Source organism: Prionailurus bengalensis, chromosome A1 (assembly GCF_016509475.1).
Source record: "Prionailurus bengalensis isolate Pbe53 chromosome A1, Fcat_Pben_1.1_paternal_pri, whole genome shotgun sequence".
NCBI lineage: Eukaryota > Metazoa > Chordata > Mammalia > Carnivora > Felidae > Prionailurus > Prionailurus bengalensis.
Window position 1 is genome coordinate 1,616,115 of NC_057343.1, and position 18,603 is coordinate 1,634,717.

General features: G+C 36.4%; 1 protein-coding gene across 5 annotated transcripts in view; it reads left to right on the plus strand.

Annotated features, from left to right (window-relative positions):
* The window catches only part of IFT88 (intraflagellar transport 88), a 133,156-nt gene that overhangs the window by 18,182 nt on the left and 96,371 nt on the right, over positions 1-18,603 (plus strand). For 3 of the 5 annotated variants that reach the window (XM_043574755.1, XM_043574773.1, XM_043574782.1), the window contains 8 exons: positions 8,385-8,441; positions 9,566-9,619; positions 10,253-10,316; positions 11,056-11,125; positions 13,554-13,644; positions 15,243-15,347; positions 16,994-17,096; positions 17,931-18,045. In XM_043574755.1, the coding sequence (XP_043430690.1) occupies positions 8,385-8,441; positions 9,566-9,619; positions 10,253-10,316; positions 11,056-11,125; positions 13,554-13,644; positions 15,243-15,347; positions 16,994-17,096; positions 17,931-18,045 (659 nt within the window). The remainder of the gene's footprint in view (positions 1-8,384; positions 8,442-9,565; positions 9,620-10,252; positions 10,317-11,055; positions 11,126-13,553; positions 13,645-15,242; positions 15,348-16,993; positions 17,097-17,930; positions 18,046-18,603) is intronic. The other 2 variants (XM_043574763.1, XM_043574790.1) reach the window with 1 other exon arrangement.

Sequence of the window (18,603 nt, forward strand, 5' to 3'; positions counted from 1 at the left end):
TTCTGCTAGTTTTCAGGTCAGTTTCTGGAGTATTTAGGATGATTTGACAGTTATCTTGTGTTTGTGGGACAAAGTGAGCCTAGGGTCCTCTTACTCTGCCACCGTCTTCCTGAATCCCTCCCCTTCGTAACCATTTTTAAATCATGGTTCAGTATGTTAAATGTATTCTCATTCTTGTGAGACAGATCTCCAGGAGTTTTTTATCTCCCCAAACTGAAGCTCTATACCGATTAAACAGAACTGTGCATTCTCCCTCTAGCCTGTGGCAGCTGTCTTTCTACCTTCTGCCTTTAGGAATTCGACTACTCTAGGTACCTCATACAAGTGGAATTCTGCAGTCTTTGTCTTTTTTTTTTTTAATTTTTTTTTCAACGTTTATTTATTTTTGGGACAGAGAGAGACAGAGCATGAACGGGGGAGGGGCAGAGAGAGAGGGAGACACAGAATCGGAAACAGGCTCCAGGCTCTGAGCCATCAGCCCAGAGCCTGACGTGGGGCTCGAACTCCCGGACCGCGAGATCGTGACCTGGCTGAAGTCGGACGCTTAACCGACTGCGTCACCCAGGCGCCCCAGTCTTTGTCTTTTTTGTGACTGGCTTAGTTCACTTAGCATAATGTCTTCAAGGTTCATCTGTGTTGTAGGATGTGACAGGATTTCCTTCCTTTTTAAGGCTAATAATCCTACGTGTGTGTATCATACTGTGTTCCATGAACACGTGGGTACTCCTACCTCTGGGCTCTTATGAATAGTGCTGCTGTCAACATAGGTAGGCAGATGTGTCTTTGCAACCCTCTTTTTGGTTCTTCGGATGTATACCCAGAAGTCGGATTGCTGCGTCCCACAGTAATTCTGTTTTGAATGTTTTGAGGAACCTCCATACTGTTTCCATAGCAGTTGCACCATTTTATAATCCTGCTAACAGTAACAGGGTTCCAGTTTCTCTGCATCCTCACGAACACTTCCTTTCTATTGTTTTGATGGTAGCAGTTTTAATGGGCATGCAGTGATTCTTGATTTTGATTTCATTTCTCCTATGATTAGTGATGTTGAGTATCTTTTTATAGGCTTCTTGGCCATTTGTATATCATCTTTGAGGAGATGTCTCTTCAAGTCCTTTGCCCATTTTTTAACTGGGCTATCCTGATTTTTTTGTTGTTGAGTTGTAGGTGTTGATATATTCTGGATATTAACCCCTTATCAGATATATGATTTGCATATTATTGTCTCCCATTTTGTAGTTTGACTTTGCGTCCTGTTGATTATGTCCTTTGACGCACGCAATTTTTTAAGTTTGATGTAGCCCCATTTTTATAGCTTCACTTTTGTTGCCTGTGCTTTGGGCATCAATTCCAACAAATCATTGCTCTGTCCAACGTTATGAAATTTTTCCGCTATGCTTTCTGGGAGTTTTGTAGTTTTAGGTTTTATATTTAGACCTTTAATCCATTTTGAGTTAATTTTTTGTGTGTCGGCTCTAATTTCACCCTTTTGCAAGCAGATATCCAGCTTTCCCAGCACCATATGTTGGAGAGACTGACCTTTCCCTATTATGTGGTCTTTGCACGCTTATGGAAGATCACTTGACCATATGGAAGGTTTTTTTCCTGCACTTTTTATTCTGTCCCATTGGTCTGTTTGTGTTTATGCCAGTACCACACTGTTTACATATAGTAGCTTTGTAATCAAATGAATTTCAGGATGAATTTTCTATTTCTTAAAAAATGGGCATTGATATTTTGGTAGCAATTGCATTGACTCTGTAGACTGCTTTGAGTAGTATTGACATCATAACAATAATTAAGTTTTCTAGTCCTTCAATGTGGGATGACTTTTTTATTTGTGTCTTCTTTAGTTTCTTTCTGCAGTGTTTTGTAGCTTTCAGTATATCCAGTAAGTGAATTTTAAAGTATTTTAGATCAAAAAGTTTCTTTATACTCTTGATAATATAAATATTATTAGTTATGTAAGGCCTTGGAATATATTTACCTAAAATACTCATTGTTTAAAAAATATTTGCCTTTCTGATTTTTAAAGTTACATAAATATTGATCCTCCAAAACACTGGCACTTAGTTTTCAAATTACTCCTTCCTTGGATTAATGCCCTTCAGTTAGTTAATTAATGTTTTACCAATGCATAAATTGCTAGAGTGATTTTTTCAATAGTATTATTAAAATTTATGTGTCATGCAAAGCATAGGCATCTGGCCTTCTGCAGTGCATGAAATCTGTCAAGCTTATTTTTGTAGTTGAAAATAAACAAGGTTGGCACAAAGTAAAATAGCAAAGAACAGAAAGTTCTACCCCTAATGTTCTATGTCTAATATTCCTTTTTTTGAACTACTCTTCCCCACTTGCTCACTCCTATATAGCAGTGGATCTCAGTCCTCCTCTACAACTGTCCCAAGGGACATTTGGCCTGGAGATATTTTTGGTCGTCACAACTTGGGTGAGTGCCACTGGCATTTACTGGGTAGCAGGCAGAGATGCTGCTAAACATTATATAATTCACAGGGTACCCCCCCCCATAAAAATTATGTAGTGAAAGGTCAGTGGTACCAAAGTTGAGAGACTCTGATGTATAGCAACCTCTCTGCTTTACATGAAGTGTCCTTTTGCTTTCATCTTGCCTCACTTTGTTACTTTCTCTCTTTCCTCTCTGTCGTGTGTATTATTTAGCAAAAATAAGTTATTAGTATTAAACAACCACTTACAGTGGAAATTATCTTGTGAGTAGCTTTCCCATCACATTTATGTAAGTGAATTTAGTGTAGTTCCCTGCAGCGAGGTTTGCCAACTATACAGTTAGAGGACACAGAGGACTGTGTACTCTACAAGACTATTTTCACTTTTTTTTTTTCTCAAGTTTATTTATTTATTTTGAGAGCGAGAAAGAAAGCGTTCAGGAGGGAAAGGGGCAGAGAGAGAGAGAGAAAGTGCGAATCCCAAGCAGGCTCCCCGTGGTCAGCACAGAACCCGACACAAGGCTTGATCTAATGAACCATGAGATCATGACCTGAGCTGAAATCGAGTCAGATGCTTAACTGATTGAGCCACCCAGCCATCCCTGGACAATTCTCATTTCTGATACCAACTGCAAGTTTAGGGGATTCCCAAAACCACCTTCAGGTTCAATTATTCTTTGAAAGGGCTCACAGAACTCACTGAAGGCTATTATACTCATGACTTACTACAGGGGAAGGATACAGTTAAAATCTGCAAAGGAAAGTGATACATAGGACAGAGGCTGGGGGATCTAAACACAGAACATCTGGTCATTCTTTTCGTGTGGAATCATGCATGACATTAACTCCTCCTGGCCAATCTGTGTGATGACGGTACTTACGGAAAGAATATTGCCAACTAGGGAAGACCACTCACAACTTTGGTATCCAGGGTTTTTACTGGGACTCTATCACATATTGTTAACATGGCTGACGTTTAGTCTCCAGCCCCTTCTGGAAATTTGGACTAATACCTCTGGAAGTTAAAACTGATATTATGTTGTCCCAAAGCTCCCATCATAAATCACATTGTTCAGTTTTCTGGTGGCCAAGGCCCCTAGGCAAACAAAGAAATACATATCAGGCAGGACATTCCAAGGGGTTACAGATCACTCCCAGTAGCCAAGAGCAGAGCCAGACCTCTCCTTGGATAAAACTAATTCTTGACTACACATTTCATAATCAGTGTTTTAATTTTAAGGTTACCTTCATCATGGAAAGAAAAATCATATGTTCTTTCAGTAAGCTAATGACTAGGCTATAAGCTTTTTGAAGAAGCTGTCTTATACAGTGTTCTTTTCTTTGCTACTGTAGCTGCTTCATAAGTCTTTATTCCATGACTTAGTAAGTAAGCAAACATTTTCTTCAGTTTAGTGATTTCAGGTATCAGACATCAAGTGATAATTTTACCATGCTGGCCTTTCAGTGATGTTTAGAAGTGACGTTAGGGATCCTTATTTTATAGGTGAGAAAACTGAAGCCTAGAGAGACCAAAAGTCTCACAGCTAGCCATAGCTCGGTTAGAGCTTAAGTCTCTTGACCTCCTATTGAATGGTATTTTCATCACAGTCTACTTATTATGTTAAACAGAGAGAAATTGTATAACTTCTATGTGAAAGGTATTAGTTTACTCGTGGGATAAAATTCGTTTTTTTTTTTTTTATGAAATTTATTGACAAATTGGTTTCCATACAACACCCAGTGCTCATCCCAAAAGGTGCCCTCCTCAATACCCATCACCCACCCTCCCCTCCCTCCCACCCCCCATCAACCCTCAGTTCTCAGTTTTTAACAGTCTCTTATGGTTTGGTTGTCTCCCACTCTAACCTCTTTTTTTTTTTTTTCCTTCCCCTCCTCCATAGGTTTCTGTTGAGTTTCTCAGGATCCATATAAGAGTGAAACCATATGGTATCTGTCTTTCTCTGTATGGCTTATTTCACTTAGCATCACACTGTCCAGTTCCATCCACGTTGCTACAAAAGGCCATATTTCATTTTTTCTCATTGCCACGTAGTACTCCATTGTGTATATAAACCACAATTTCTTTATCCATTCATCAGTTGATGGACATTTAGGCTCTTTCCATAATTTGGCTATTGTTGAGAGTGCTGCTATGAACATTGGGGTACAAGTGGCCCTATGCATCAGTACTCCTGTATCCCTTGGATAAATTCCTAGCAGTGCTATTGCTGGGTCATAGGGTAGGTCTATTTTTAATTTTCTGAGGAACCTCCACACTGCTTTCCAGAGCGGCTGCACCAGTTTGCATTCCCACCAACAGTGCAAGAGGGTTCCCGTTTCTCCACATCCTCTCCAGCATCTATAGTCTCCTGATTTGTTCATTTTGGCCACTCTGACTGGCGAGAGGTGATACCTGAGTGTGGTTTTGATTTGTGTTTCCCTGATAAGGAGCGCCGCTGAACATCTTTTCATGTGCCTGTTGGCCATCCGGATGTCTTCTTTAGAGAAGTGTCTATTCATGTTTTCTGCCCATTTCTTCACTGGGTTATTTGTTTTTCGGGTGTGGAGTTTGGTGAGCTCTTTATAGATTTTGGATACTAGCCCTTTGTCTGATATGTCATTTGCGAATATCTTTTCCCATTCCGTTGGTTGCCTTTGAGTTTTGTTGGTTGTTTCCTTTGCTGTGCAGAAGCTTTTTATCTTCATAAGGTCCCAGTAATTCACTTTTGCTTTTAATTCCCTTGCCTTTGGGGATGTGTTGAGTAAGAGATTGCTACGGCTGAGGTCAGAGAGGTCTTTTCCTGCTTTCTCCTCTAAGGTTTTGATGGTTTCCTGTCTCACATTCAGGTCCTTTATCCATTTTGAGTTTATTTTTGTGAATGGTGTGAGAAAGTGGTCTAGTTTCAACCTTCTGCATGTTGCTGTCCAGTTCTCCCAGCACCATTTGTTAAAGAGGCTGTCTTTTTTCCATTGGATGTTCTTTCCTGCTTTGTCAAAGATGAGTTGGCCATACGTTTGTGGGTCTAGTTCTGGGGTTTCTATTCTATTCCATTGGTCTATGTGTCTGTTTTTGTGCCATCGTGGGATAAAATTCTAACTAGTTCCAAAGGACTTTATAATCTTAGGGAGGGAAATAAAATGGATACATATGTTCAAAGCATAATGTAATAAGCATTGTACAAAAAAAAGTGCAAATTGCTATGGGATGTCAAAGAGATTATTTGTCACTAGTTGGGACAATCAGACAAGGATGCTTAGAATTTAAATTTACAGTTGAATATTAAAGGGTATGTACAATTAAGATTGATCTTAAGATATGGGAGGAAAGGCATTGCAGATGAGGGTGTAAAGCAAATAAAGGAAGAGACTGTTGAATCTACTCTGTCTGAAGAGATCAGTCTTATGCTTAAAAAAAAAAAGAACATGGATTTAGTCATTAGTAAGTAGTTAAAAGAATAATAGTCTCTTTCCTTCAGTTTGTTCGCATGGAAAAAATTGCTGAGACCCATATCCTTTCTTTTCAGCATTTTCTAAGATATGTCAGATCAAGTTTGTTAATGATTTTGTTTAAGAGTTCTGTATTTTTACTGATTTTTTGGGTTGGGGAGGCTACTGGTTCTATTAGAAAGATGTCAAAATTTACACTATGTGGATTTATTTCTTTTTTTAGGGTTTTGCTTTATTTGGAGAAAAAATATTTAGAATTATTATATTTTCAGTATAAATTGAGCCTTTTATTGTTTTTGAAATGTCCTATCTCTAGTAATACTGTTTGTCTCTCTTGCCAGATATTAATATGGCTACTCAAGCTCTCTTTTATCTAGCATTTGCATGATATGTCTTTCCCATCTCTTTGCTTTCAACTTTTCCGTTCATATATTTAAGATGTATTTCTCATTAGCAGAATGTAACTGAGTTCTGTTTTTGAAATGCAGTCTGAGAATCTTAGTCTTTTAGTGAAGTATTTAGTCCATTTATATTTAATGAAATTACTGATTTGGTTTTAATTTATTGTTTTATTTGCTTTTTGTTTTTTCCTGCCTCTTTTATATATCATCTCTCTCATTTCTTGCCTTCTTTGTTTTTTATTATTCCATTTCCCCCCAATGTTATCTTGGGAATTTACATTCTTTAACCATTCTTTTAGTGTTTTCCTAAAGATTACACTACTTATCTTCAAAGTATTAAAGTCTAGTATAACTTTTTATTTTACTACTTCGTAGACAATGCCAGAATTTTACATTTTTTAGCAATTTTTCAGTTCTGTAATTTCTATTTATTCCTTTTTTATAGTTTCCAATTCTCTGCTGAAATTGTGTCTTATCTTTTAATTCATTGATCATATTAAGAAGCATAGTTATGTTAAAGTCTGTATCTGACATTTCCATTATATATATCCTTTTCTGAGTTTTTGTTTTTTTGTTCTCTTGGCTTTTAGTTAGGTAGTCTTGCCTCCTGTAAGTCTGGTTGTTTTTTGTTGTTGTTTTTTAAGATTTTATTTTTAAGTAGTCTCTGTATCTAACACAGGGCTTAAACTCACAACCCTGAGAGCTGCACACTCTACTGACTCAGCCAGCCAGGCTCCCCTGTCTGGTTGTTTTTGATTCAGTGCCAGGCAGTGTAAATGAAAAAATTCAGAGATAATTCAAGGCCGTATGTCTGAGCTGTCCAGTATGATAACTACTAGCTACATGTGGCTATTTACATTTAAATGATTTAAAATAAAATGTAAAAATTCAGATCCTTATTATACCAAACACATTTCAAATGCTCAACAGCCACATGTGGCTAATAGCTATCTTATCAGGGCAGATATAGAACATTTTCATCACTATAGGAAAGTTCTGTTGGATAGCACAGCTCTAGATGATCTTATCTTTCATTAGAGAATTTACTTTTGCATATAGCCCTAGAGGCACTAGGAGTCCTGGCTCACCCTAATTCAGTTAAGTTTGGGGTGATTCTAAATTGGACGTCGGTGTTTATGAGAGGTAGTATACTTCTCATTTACTTTTCAATTGTAGAGTGTAGCCTTTAGAGGTCACAGTCTGAAGCCTGGAGGATTACCAGGGCTCCAGTGTTTTATCTCTTCAGACCTGTAAGTCTGTGGAAAGCTGTGTTCAGCTTCTCAGCCATGCCTCTGAATTAAGCAGATGCCTGTTGGAGAAAAGCAGGCTTAAATGCAGGAGTACCTCTCAGGCCTTCCCTTTTCCTTATCTTGGGACCTTGTAATTTTTCACTTCCTTCTTGGTTTTCTAACGCATTCAAATTGATTTTTCCTAAAGATATTTTTGTTCCCTGCTTTTTTAGTTGTTCTTATTGGGAAAGTTGTTTAAAACACAGTCCATCATAGCCAGAAGTAGAGCTCTTCTACTAACGATGTTTTAACCAAATACTTCAAACAAATATGCTTAACAACTAACATGCATAGAACATTTCCACCTACATGGCCCTATTTGATTCCAACTATAATCTTGTGATCAAGATATCCTTATTTCAGAGATAAGAAAATTTAGGTTCATAAAGATACGAATAAAAACAGCTGGTAGTAGGAGAGCTGAGAATCAAACCCAGATTCTCTGATGCCAAGTCGTATGTATTTTGTTAGGCCTAGTGGCTGGCAGTAATAAGTATGCATAATGAATGATAGATACAACCATGAATACTAATCTTTCGTGTTGGTGCCTCAGGTCATTCTAAAGCCCCCTTTTTCCTTTAAAATGAATTCTAGAATAAGTCTCCCTCTTAATACTTTAAAATACCTAGGCCCCTTAATAGTTAGGATAATTAAAGGGAAGTTATCCTAAATATTATATACTACTTCTTTACTGATGAGTCTATATTTCCCATTGCTTTTTTAGTTTTCAATTGTGTAGCTTAATCTGAATTCCATTAATTATGTCTTTTTTCCTCCCCAAGATAACTGCTAAAATACCAAGCACAGCAGTTACTAGACCTGTAGCTACTGGATATGGGGTAGGTTTTCTTAAGCTAAAAATATTAAGGTGCTTTTTCTCATCCATAAGTTGACTTTAGGCACTTCTAAATAATTTTGGCTATCTTTTCAGTCCATGACCCAGGTATGTTTTCCATTTAGGATAGTTACAAACATTGTGAAAGTCTAATTTGATTAATAGCTTTTACTATTCTAGTCATTCTGATTGTAAATTTATCAGAAAATATTTTATCATTTCTTATTTGTAAACCTTATGTTTATTGATTGACTTCCTTTCATTTTCTGTGTAATATTACCAAGTCTCGTGTATTCCATTCATATTTTATGTGGAGTTAAGTGTTATATAAATGTAATGATGTTTATAATTTTTTTAAACCTACCAATTAATACACGAAAAACATAAAGTTTGAAAAAAACTTCAGAAGCATATATTTGGGTCTTTTATTTGAGATCTTCAGAGGAAAGATGGTATATAAAAATCCATAAAGGAAAATTTTTAGGTCTTGCCCAAATTTGGATGTTAGCATACATGCAGTAAAAGGGGAATGGAAGAAAAATGGAAGAATGAGGTGGAATAGCATTTCCTAGTCCTTATTATAATATTTCTTAGGGGTCAGAAAAATGGTTTTAGTACATAGCTAGAGGTCCAGGAAACTTGACTTTATACTGTTCCTTTAGATGAATAAGGAAAGCAGTCACACACATAATGTAAGTGTGTCAAATGAAACATGCTCTTATTAATCAGCCTAAGCATGTATTACTCATAAATTTGATTTGTTTTGGTGGTGTTTTAGAACAGGAGACTGCAAACCTTTTCCGTGAAGAGCCAGGCAATTTAGGCTTTGCGGGTCAGATAGTCCCTATTGCAGTTACCAGCCTCTGTGTTTGTAGTGCGGAAGCCGCCGTAGACAGTGTGCAGACCAGTGGGGTGTAGCTGTATTTCAGGCTGAGGGTTGTGCTTCACGGAAGCTTGTTTTAGACTTTTATTGTTTAATCTTATATCTTCAGGTTATAAATGGAAAAAATTAAGTTTACTTGCCAATAGAATGAGGAAAAGAAGTTATGAAGGAAACTTTTATAACTTGGTTTTTATTAAATTAAAATATTTTTTGGAACCATTTTAATTTAGTTTTCTGTTTACTAGTCCAAGACATCCCTGGCATCATCGATGGGAAGACCAATGACAGGGGCTATTCAGGTATCTCTGTCATGTGCTTGTTCATTTTGGGCCTCTCTTGTGACTTAGAATATTCTTACCAACTTTTTTTATTACATTATTTTAAAATGTTAAAGAAAGTGTTTCTTACATAATGGCCCGGATTCTTTAAATTATGGGCTAAAGGTTGGCCTGTTCAAAATCTTTGGAGGTAAAATCTCTTTGAATTTACTCAGGTCTCAAATGAAATCCCACTGGGGAGTGGACATAGGACTGATAATTGGCTTGTGTGGTAACTCTGGGTCCCATTTTTCCTATGCTATCACTTACAACAATTCCTGAAATTTCTCTCATAGGCATATAGGAGGCCAACAAAAGTAGAGGAGTAGCCAGCTGATAACCTGTATAACTTACATGAGCTCCTACATAAAAATCCATGAGTATTTCTTTTCAAACTAGGAGTAAGCCCAGTTAAAGCAAGGAATTGAAATGTTGTAGAGGAAAGGCAAAATAGAGACAGGACTGACATGGATAGGCAGAGGTGAGGAATAAGCAGGTAGTAATGAAGAAATCTGTTAAAAATTAAGACTACTTTAATGTATGTGCTTGTGCAGAACTACAAATAAGAGGTAAATCTTATTTAAGAATACTTTTTAAATGACTTTTTCTTTCAAGGATGGAGTTACTAGACCAATGACAGCAGTGAGAGCAGCTGGTTTTACCAAAGCAGCTGTAAGAGGTTTGTTATATTATCTCTTCTAATCATTTTTTTCAGGTATTTTCACTTTGTTATTTTCTATGTGTAAATGTTATTACCGTTTTAAAGGAAACCTGACATACCGTTGATTGTAAGGTGTGTCATTCTTTAGGTACCATTAAGAAAGGAAAGGGGTAATGAAAATGTTCTGCATCTTAATTGGAAGAGTGGTTATACTGGCATGGGATTTGTCAAAATGTACTGAATTGTACATTAAAATATGTGCATTTTTTTAAAAACTAAAAAGTGTATAAGTTATTTTATATAAGTTAGAGCTCAGTTAAAAAATTGTAGGTGAAAACAGTGCTTAAAGATGTAAGTTAAGTCATAATTTAAAAATGAAATTATTATGAAAAAATTAATGTGTAGTATACCGACAAAGAAAATTAAGAACCCAATAGCAAGTCATTACTCACATGATTGATAATTTAGAGCTCACAAGAGGATAGATTACTGTAGGGGAGAAGTGAACACTGACAAGAGTTTGCTCATTTTTGTTTTCACATTTTATTCACATAGTTTTATGTATATAAAAAATCTCGCCAATTTCTTGATACATAAAATACTTACATAGGCATAATAAAATGTCCTGGCCATTTAATAAATAGGTAACTTAAAGCATTTAATAAATAGGTAGATTAAATAACTTGTGCAAGTTTTTATGTTTTCTTCAATTATGCTGTGTCACAAGTTCACTATGAACTCTTGAATTGTGTCTCAGGCTCTGCATTTGACCCCCTTGGTCAGTCAAGGGGCCCTGCTCCTCCTTTGGAAGCCAAAAATGAAGATAGGTATGTAAATCGTTATGCTGTTGTTTTGTTGTTGTTGCATATTTTTAATTTTTATTTTCCAAATACATAATTCTCAGTTATTTTAAAAGTTCTTGTCAGAAGCGCCCCTATGTTTATGGCAGCATTGTTTTTAACAACCAAGATATGGAAGCAGCCCATAATCGTAGCTCTTAAACTCCGTATTTGGGCTGTTGAATAAATTACACAATTTCTCTTTTTCAGTAACAGGGAGCCTCTACAGAAAATATGTTCACTTTATATCCTAGTTAATAACAACATGTTTGCTAATAAAAGTATGTTTATTTAAATAGCAGGTCATTTAGGATCCTTTCAGCTGCCAACAACAGAATACGTATCAGAAAAATACACACACAATAAGAACGTTTAGTGTGTAATAGGAAGTCTGGAGGAAGGGCATTTCTAGGTATGGTTAATTTCACTGCTCAGTAACATCACGCCTGGTTCAGCTTCTGTGTGATTCCCTTGGCCGTTTTCAAGAGCTTGCCCATCCTATCATGCCTCAAGAGCCCCGAGAGTTCAAAATCTACATGTAGTTAATAATGCCTAGAGTCAGAAAGTTCCCAGTCTTGGATCCCTTTTAAAAAGCAAAGAAAATCTTCCCGGGAGTCCCCAACCCCAAGTAAACCTGTCTTCATTTCTCACTGGTCAGAAATGCATCACGTGCGCATGACTGAACCAAACATTTGGTAAGAGAATGAGCCTCTTGTTGACTAGCTGAGATCCTGTATGCAAGGAGGAAGGCTGGTGGTAGGTTCTGGTGTGAGTAGGTATCTAGCAGTGTGCACGTAGAGTTCATTTTCCTGGCATTTAATAGGACAGGGTAGTTACTTTTAGTGTCTTCATACAGTTCTCTTACAGGTTTTTCACTTTAAATTTTTATTTTCATATTTTAGGCTAATAATCTATAAGCAACATTTATTAGACATTTATTAAGAGTGTTTCAGAATAGATAACAGAGTTCTGTACTTCCTTGTAACCTTTATAAAACCACATCTCTTAGGCTCATTGCTCCGAATTTTGTAGATTTTTAGTACACTAATAAAATTTGTATCCTACCTGACTAAATTTATTTTTATTTTTAATTTTTTTTCTCAACGTTTATTTATTTTTTGGGGGACAGAGAGAGACAGAGCATGAACGGGGGAGGGGCAGAGAGAGAGGGAGACACAGAATCGGAAACAGGCTCCAGGCTCTGAGCCATCAACCCAGAGCCTGACGCGGGGCTCGAACTCACGGACCGTGAGATCGTGACCTGGCTGAAGTCAGACGCTTAACCGACTGAGCCACCCAGGCGCCCCTATTTTTAATTTTTTTAATGTTCGTTTATTCTTGAGAGAGACAGAGACAGAGCGTGAGGGGAGAGGCAGAGTGAGAGAGAGACACACAGAATCTGAAGCAGGCACAGGCTCTGAGCTGTCAGCACAGAGCCTGGCGTGTTGTTCAAACTCACAAATTGTGAGATCATGACCTGAGTCAGACACTTAAGCAAGTGAGCCACCCAGGCGCCCTTGCCTGACTGAATTTATAGTCAGATTCCACCAAAGAATATGCTTCTATAGACAAAGCTATACTATTAAACTTATTCCTGTATTTTTTTTAAAGTCCATTTGTAGAGAATTAAGTGAACTACCGTGTATTTGGAAATATTCATAGTAATATTTTATTTAGGTACTAATGTGCTTTCAGAGTATTGTGATATTTTGCTGGATGACAGTGGTAGCAAAATGACATTAGTGTTATTTTTGAAATTATTTGGGAGGACTGTGTTTGCTACAGTGGAGTCAGGATTTTTAAACTTCTTCCCATCGTTGGAAATATTCTCTAGAATTCCTATCTGGTAGTAGTCAGTAATCATCATGATCATCATCTCTTTTATGGGGGCTTCAGTTTTCCTCACCTTAAGATAAAGTTTTCATTTGTCATAGGATCTGAAGAAAGGATCCCCTTTCTTCTAGGGATGATACTGTAATCTCATGGGTCTTTGAATGACCTTATTTGGGTTTAAATCCTAGCTCTATAAACTAGCTGTGTGATTTTGGACATAATGCTTAACTTTCTAAACCTCAGTTTCCTTCTCAGTAAAATGAGAATAATGATAGTATTTATATCAAATGTTATTGTGAGGATTAAATGACATAATTAGGGAAAAGCATCTGGTTTAGTGTTAAATTACTAATTACTGTGCTCGGTGTGTATTTTTATTAACTAAAATATGTTATTTTTGCTGTTATCATTATATAATTACTAAAAACTGTTCATTTGCTTTTTAACGCTATTTATACATTTATCTTATTTGTGACCTATTCTTATAAAAGCGCAAAATGGACAATGTTATAAGTACATTAAATTTTAGTTTGTATTATTAGTGCTTGAATAAATCAAAGTACACCTGCTTTTTCTTTAATAGTCCAGAAGAAAAGATTAGACAATTAGAGAAGAAAGTAAATGAATTGGTAGAAGAAAGCTGTATTGCCAACAGTTGTGGAGACTTAAAGTTGGTAAGTTCATAAACTCCTAGGACTCGAGATGATGAAGTGTGCATATGTATGTGTGTGTACTTTTATATATGCACAAATACAAGCACATGTACAGGTTTCCCCCACTATCCGAAAGTAGAGCGAAACCTTTCATAAGTCGAAATGGCATCAAGGAAGCGATTGCCATTAATTTACACTGAAAATGTTTTGAGCTTTCCCAGGCCCCAAAACTAACCTCTCTTAGGCTTTTCTGATACCTGAGGACACATCTTGCCAACCGATGCACAGACTAAATCAAGGTCAAACACAGATGCTCACAGACAGGTCAGAGCTCTGGTGGCTTGATGCTGAGATGTCCAGGGTAGCTTCCTGAAGGGAGCGTGGGGGGGCTACTCTCGCTGCTGGGGGTCTGTATTGCCTCTGAAGGGTTTGGTGCAAAATGGACGTTGCTTCACTTCTTTTTTTCGTAAAAGCCAAAAGCCTCTTCAGGTTTCTTTTAGTTAGCGAAAACAGGTACTAATGTAGGTCTTTTGTTAAAGCAGAATGGCGTCGTGCAACCTTTTGAAAAGCGGGGGATACCCGAACAGATAAACATGTTTGTCTTGCTGTTGACTGGCTTAGAGTTTTTACTGAAGCAGTTATTTTGAAAACGTAGGCAACTGCTTCATACATAAGCTCTGATGTCAGAAATAGTTGATCGATTTTGTAATTTGTGATATTGGTCATTTCAATAGGAAACCAAATTCTAATGGATCAATTGATTGAAATTGGCAGCCTGATGGACTGTTGGATTAGACTCAGCCTGCCGAAAGGCGTAGCTACCACGGTCCACATGCAGTACTGAGGGCTGTTTTCTTATTTAAAGCCTCACTACCCTAAAATATTTTTTCCTATGTAAACTGCTGCAAAATCATAGTTTGCTTTGCAGAATTCTAACTCTGTTTTTTTGTGTTTTTTTTAAATTAAATACTTTCTCTTAATTTGCTTTGTTCTCATTACTTTGATTGTCATACTATATAAATGTAATTTCTGTGACTTAGTTATTAGATTAATGAATACCATTAGAAAGAATTATTCATATAAAAGCTGTTTTTATTGCTCATAGAACCGGTACTTTTTTATCTAGCTCTAAAATAAAATCCCACGGTGAGTTAATCTGTCTGTGGTTGTCTCTGGGGGAAATTAACAAAAGGCTCTTAGCATTCTGAGCAGGATATAAAAGCCAGACTAAGCATCTGTTGTAATATTGAGTAGCATTTATTCTATTGCATGAGATGGAATTAAAATACCCAAAGTTTCAGGATTGGGAGGGAAAAGGAAGGAACTAGGTTGTCAAGTCTAAATGGTGGTGGAAGGGATGGTGATAAAGAAACTTGACTTGGGGCTAATAAACTCTCCATTTTATCTGTCACATACTTCTTTGGAGGGCAGAAGGGAAGATACATGACATTTTTATTATGGTGAGCTCCACTTTAAACAAATACTCTGGGTTCTTTTGTTTTCAAAAGAGTACAGCAGGGCCTCCTGGGAATCCCAGTTTCGTGCAGATACCTCCCAAATGCATAAAATACTCATAATGAATGCTTAAAGGAATTGACAAAGTATCAACTTGATTTCAGGCCTTAGAAAAGGCAAAAGATGCAGGAAGAAAGGAGAGAATCTTGGTGAGACAACGAGAACAAGTTACAACTCCAGAAAATATCAATTTGGATTTAACTTACTCAGTAAGTATGAGAAATACCTATTGAGTGAAATTATTTTGTCTAGGATTTGTAGATTCCAAAAGTCTTTTTCCTTTTGTCTTTAGGTTTTTTTTTTCTCCCCTGTGTTTTAAATCTTATTGGACCTCAGGTGCCCAGAGTTAGATTAATAATAATCTTTATAAAGTTCATGAGGCACTCTTACTCTTGTCTTAGGTTTGTGCAAAGATCTTTTTTTTATTTATTTAGTTAATTAGTTGTTTTTAGTAACTTAGTACCCACAGGCTTACCACCCAATGACTCTATTTCTGGAAGATTGCTCATATTTATGCTCTGTATTTTGTGTGGTTATTTTAATGAGATTTTAATGTGGACTTTTGGTCTATGATTTTTAACTTCCAACTAGGCAAATAATACAATGTTCTGTGAGGGTAGTGAAAAACAACAAAAACTTAATTTCTTACAAGATTAAAAAAAAATTTTTTTTTAATGTTTATTTTTTGAGAGAGAGCGAGAGAGAGAGAGAGAGAGAGAATGTGAATGGGGGAGGGGCAGAGAGCGAGAGAGAGAGAGGGAGACACAGAATCTGAAGCAAGCTCCAGACTCTGGGCTGTCAGCACAGAGCCTGATGCGGGGCTCGAACCCACGAACCGTGAGATCATGACCTGAGCCAAAGTCAGATGCTTAACTGACTGAGCCACCCAGGTGCCCCAAGATTTTTTTAATTCTTAAAAGACTTCCTTGATGTTTATACCACTATTTTATTTTTATTTTAAAAAAAATTTTTTTTCAACGTTTATTTATTTTTGGGGGGACAGAGAGAGACAGAGCATGAACGGGGGAGGGGCAGAGAGAGAGGGAGACACAGAATCGGAAACAGGCTCCAGGCTCCGAGCCATCAGCCCAGAGCCTGACGCGGGGCTCGAACTCACGGACTGCGAGATCGTGACCTGGCTGAAGTCAGACGCTTAACCGACTGCGCCACCCAGGCGCCCCTATACCACTATTTTAAAAGGGTGTATTTTTAGTGGGAAAAATGTTCATTTGCCAAATATATGAAAAAAAAGGACATTTGAAACTGAATAAGAATTTTTAGATGTTCGTTCTTGATAGCTAATATTTTTAAATTTCATGAAATCTTTGATGGGGGAGTAATTTCTAGTGATTTTTTTTCCCTGTGGGAAAATAATTTTGTATAACTTAGTGACTTAAATTATAATTTTGCATACAGAGAAATACTTTTTACAGTTTTGCATATAAAGAAGTGCACAAACGAAGGTTTAAGATATTTCCACATAATGTTTAATTTTTATTTACGAAGAAAATTTGGCTCAATACCTTGCTTATTCCCTTTATTACCAGCAACATTAACAATACATGTTTATTCTTTGTAGGTCTTCCTGAGATTAATGGATGGCAAATACTACCTAAATTAGAAAGAATACTTAGAAAATTAAGGTGCAGTTTGGAGGACAGTTATGCTTATCTTAATGTTCTCGTTCATTTGGAATGCAAGATATTTCTCTGTATGCTTTACTTCCTCACTAGTGGAGTATCTTGATATAGGCATCTAGTTTTGTTAGGTATAGGATGTTAATCTCTTAAAAGATTATAGGCAAAAGGGCCTAAAATGGTCATTATGTGTCTTTTTGCCTTGTTTTTTTCCTTAGGTTCTTTTCAACTTGGCCAGTCAATATTCAGCGAATGAAATGTATGCTGAAGCACTAAATACATACCAAGTTATAGTGAAAAATAAGATGTTTAGCAATGCAGGTGGGTGTGTATAGTCAGTTTGCCCAATAAATATAGTTCTTTTTCTTTTGAGTTTGTCGAAGTAATTTCTGCACCCAACATGGGGCTCAAACTCACAACCTCGAGATCAAAAGTCATGTGCTGCACTGACTGAGCCAGTCAGGCACCCCAAATACAGTTTTTTTGTAGTGTTAATTTACATTTCCCCACTTTATGTTTCCTTATATAATCTATGCTCTAAACAAATTTGTTTTTATAAAGAAGCGTCCTACTTAAAGATACTACCTACATGAAAATCTGCATAATCTACATAAATACAAATGAAGAAATACAGTTGGTATGCGATAGATTGCCTAATAGTAAACAAAAAATATATTCTGTCATCACAGGTAGAATGAGCCAGGGCAATCCCATCAAACATGCTTTCACTTATAAATTTATCCCCAAGAGACTATAGTTTAGTAGCATATATGTGTAATTTTTTGGTAGTTGTATTAAAGTTATCAGAATATCAGAATATCGTTTTCTTTAATATATTAAAATGTGTGTGGCATTAGTGAGTTTAATTTTAAAATCCCACTTTTTACAAAATAACACAATTCCAGTTTTACAATGTAAATCACTTGTTCTCCAGCCATATTTTCAGGGCTCCATCTGTCTTAAGTTCCATTTCCTCACAGAAGATTGGTGTGTAGGTATACGAAAATAGTGTAACTATTTTAAAGTGAGAATTTTAGGTAGTGTCTGAAGCTTCACAACTTGAGAAAAACTTCAAAGAACATGAATTAAGGTCATCTTAAATAGAGAAAAAATTAAGAAAATAGAATATTACATATTCATTATCTTTTTAATTAGGAAGATTGAAAGTGAATATGGGAAATATTTATTTAAAGCAAAGAAATTATTCCAAAGCCATTAAATTCTACCGAATGGCACTAGATCAAATTCCAAGCGTCCATAAAGAAATGAGGTAAGTTTACATAGTGATGACTTGGTGAAATTTAAGTGTTATTTTCAGAAACAAGATAACTCTAATGACCTGTTGTCAGTGGGTTGAATATTTTGAGGTGTTTGTACATGTGAAGTGTTAGATTTATGTTGTATCTGTAGTATTTTGGTCTATTCCCCTTCTGACTACTTGCACACATTCGTGTAATGACAAGTTAAAGGTTAAAGATATAATATGTAATCAACTGAAATAAAACTGAGCTAATTGGCCTATACAGTGGGTAACCCAGCAGGCCATTAGCAGCAAATAAGTCACTGCCAACACAGAATCAAAACACTGCTTTAGAATATAATAGACTTTAGAATGTTTTAATTTCTAAAAGGCTAGAAATTAAGACCACCATATATTCTTGCTGTAGATTGCAAATGAAACAATGAAAGGAAGAGATTGCATTTGAATCTTAGAAGAGGGGATAGGAGGAGGAAGCTGAGATATATTCTATTCCTACCATATTTCAAGAGCAGAAACAGTAAATTACCTGATGGTCTGGTAATAACCTTGAGAACATAGAAGGTTTCC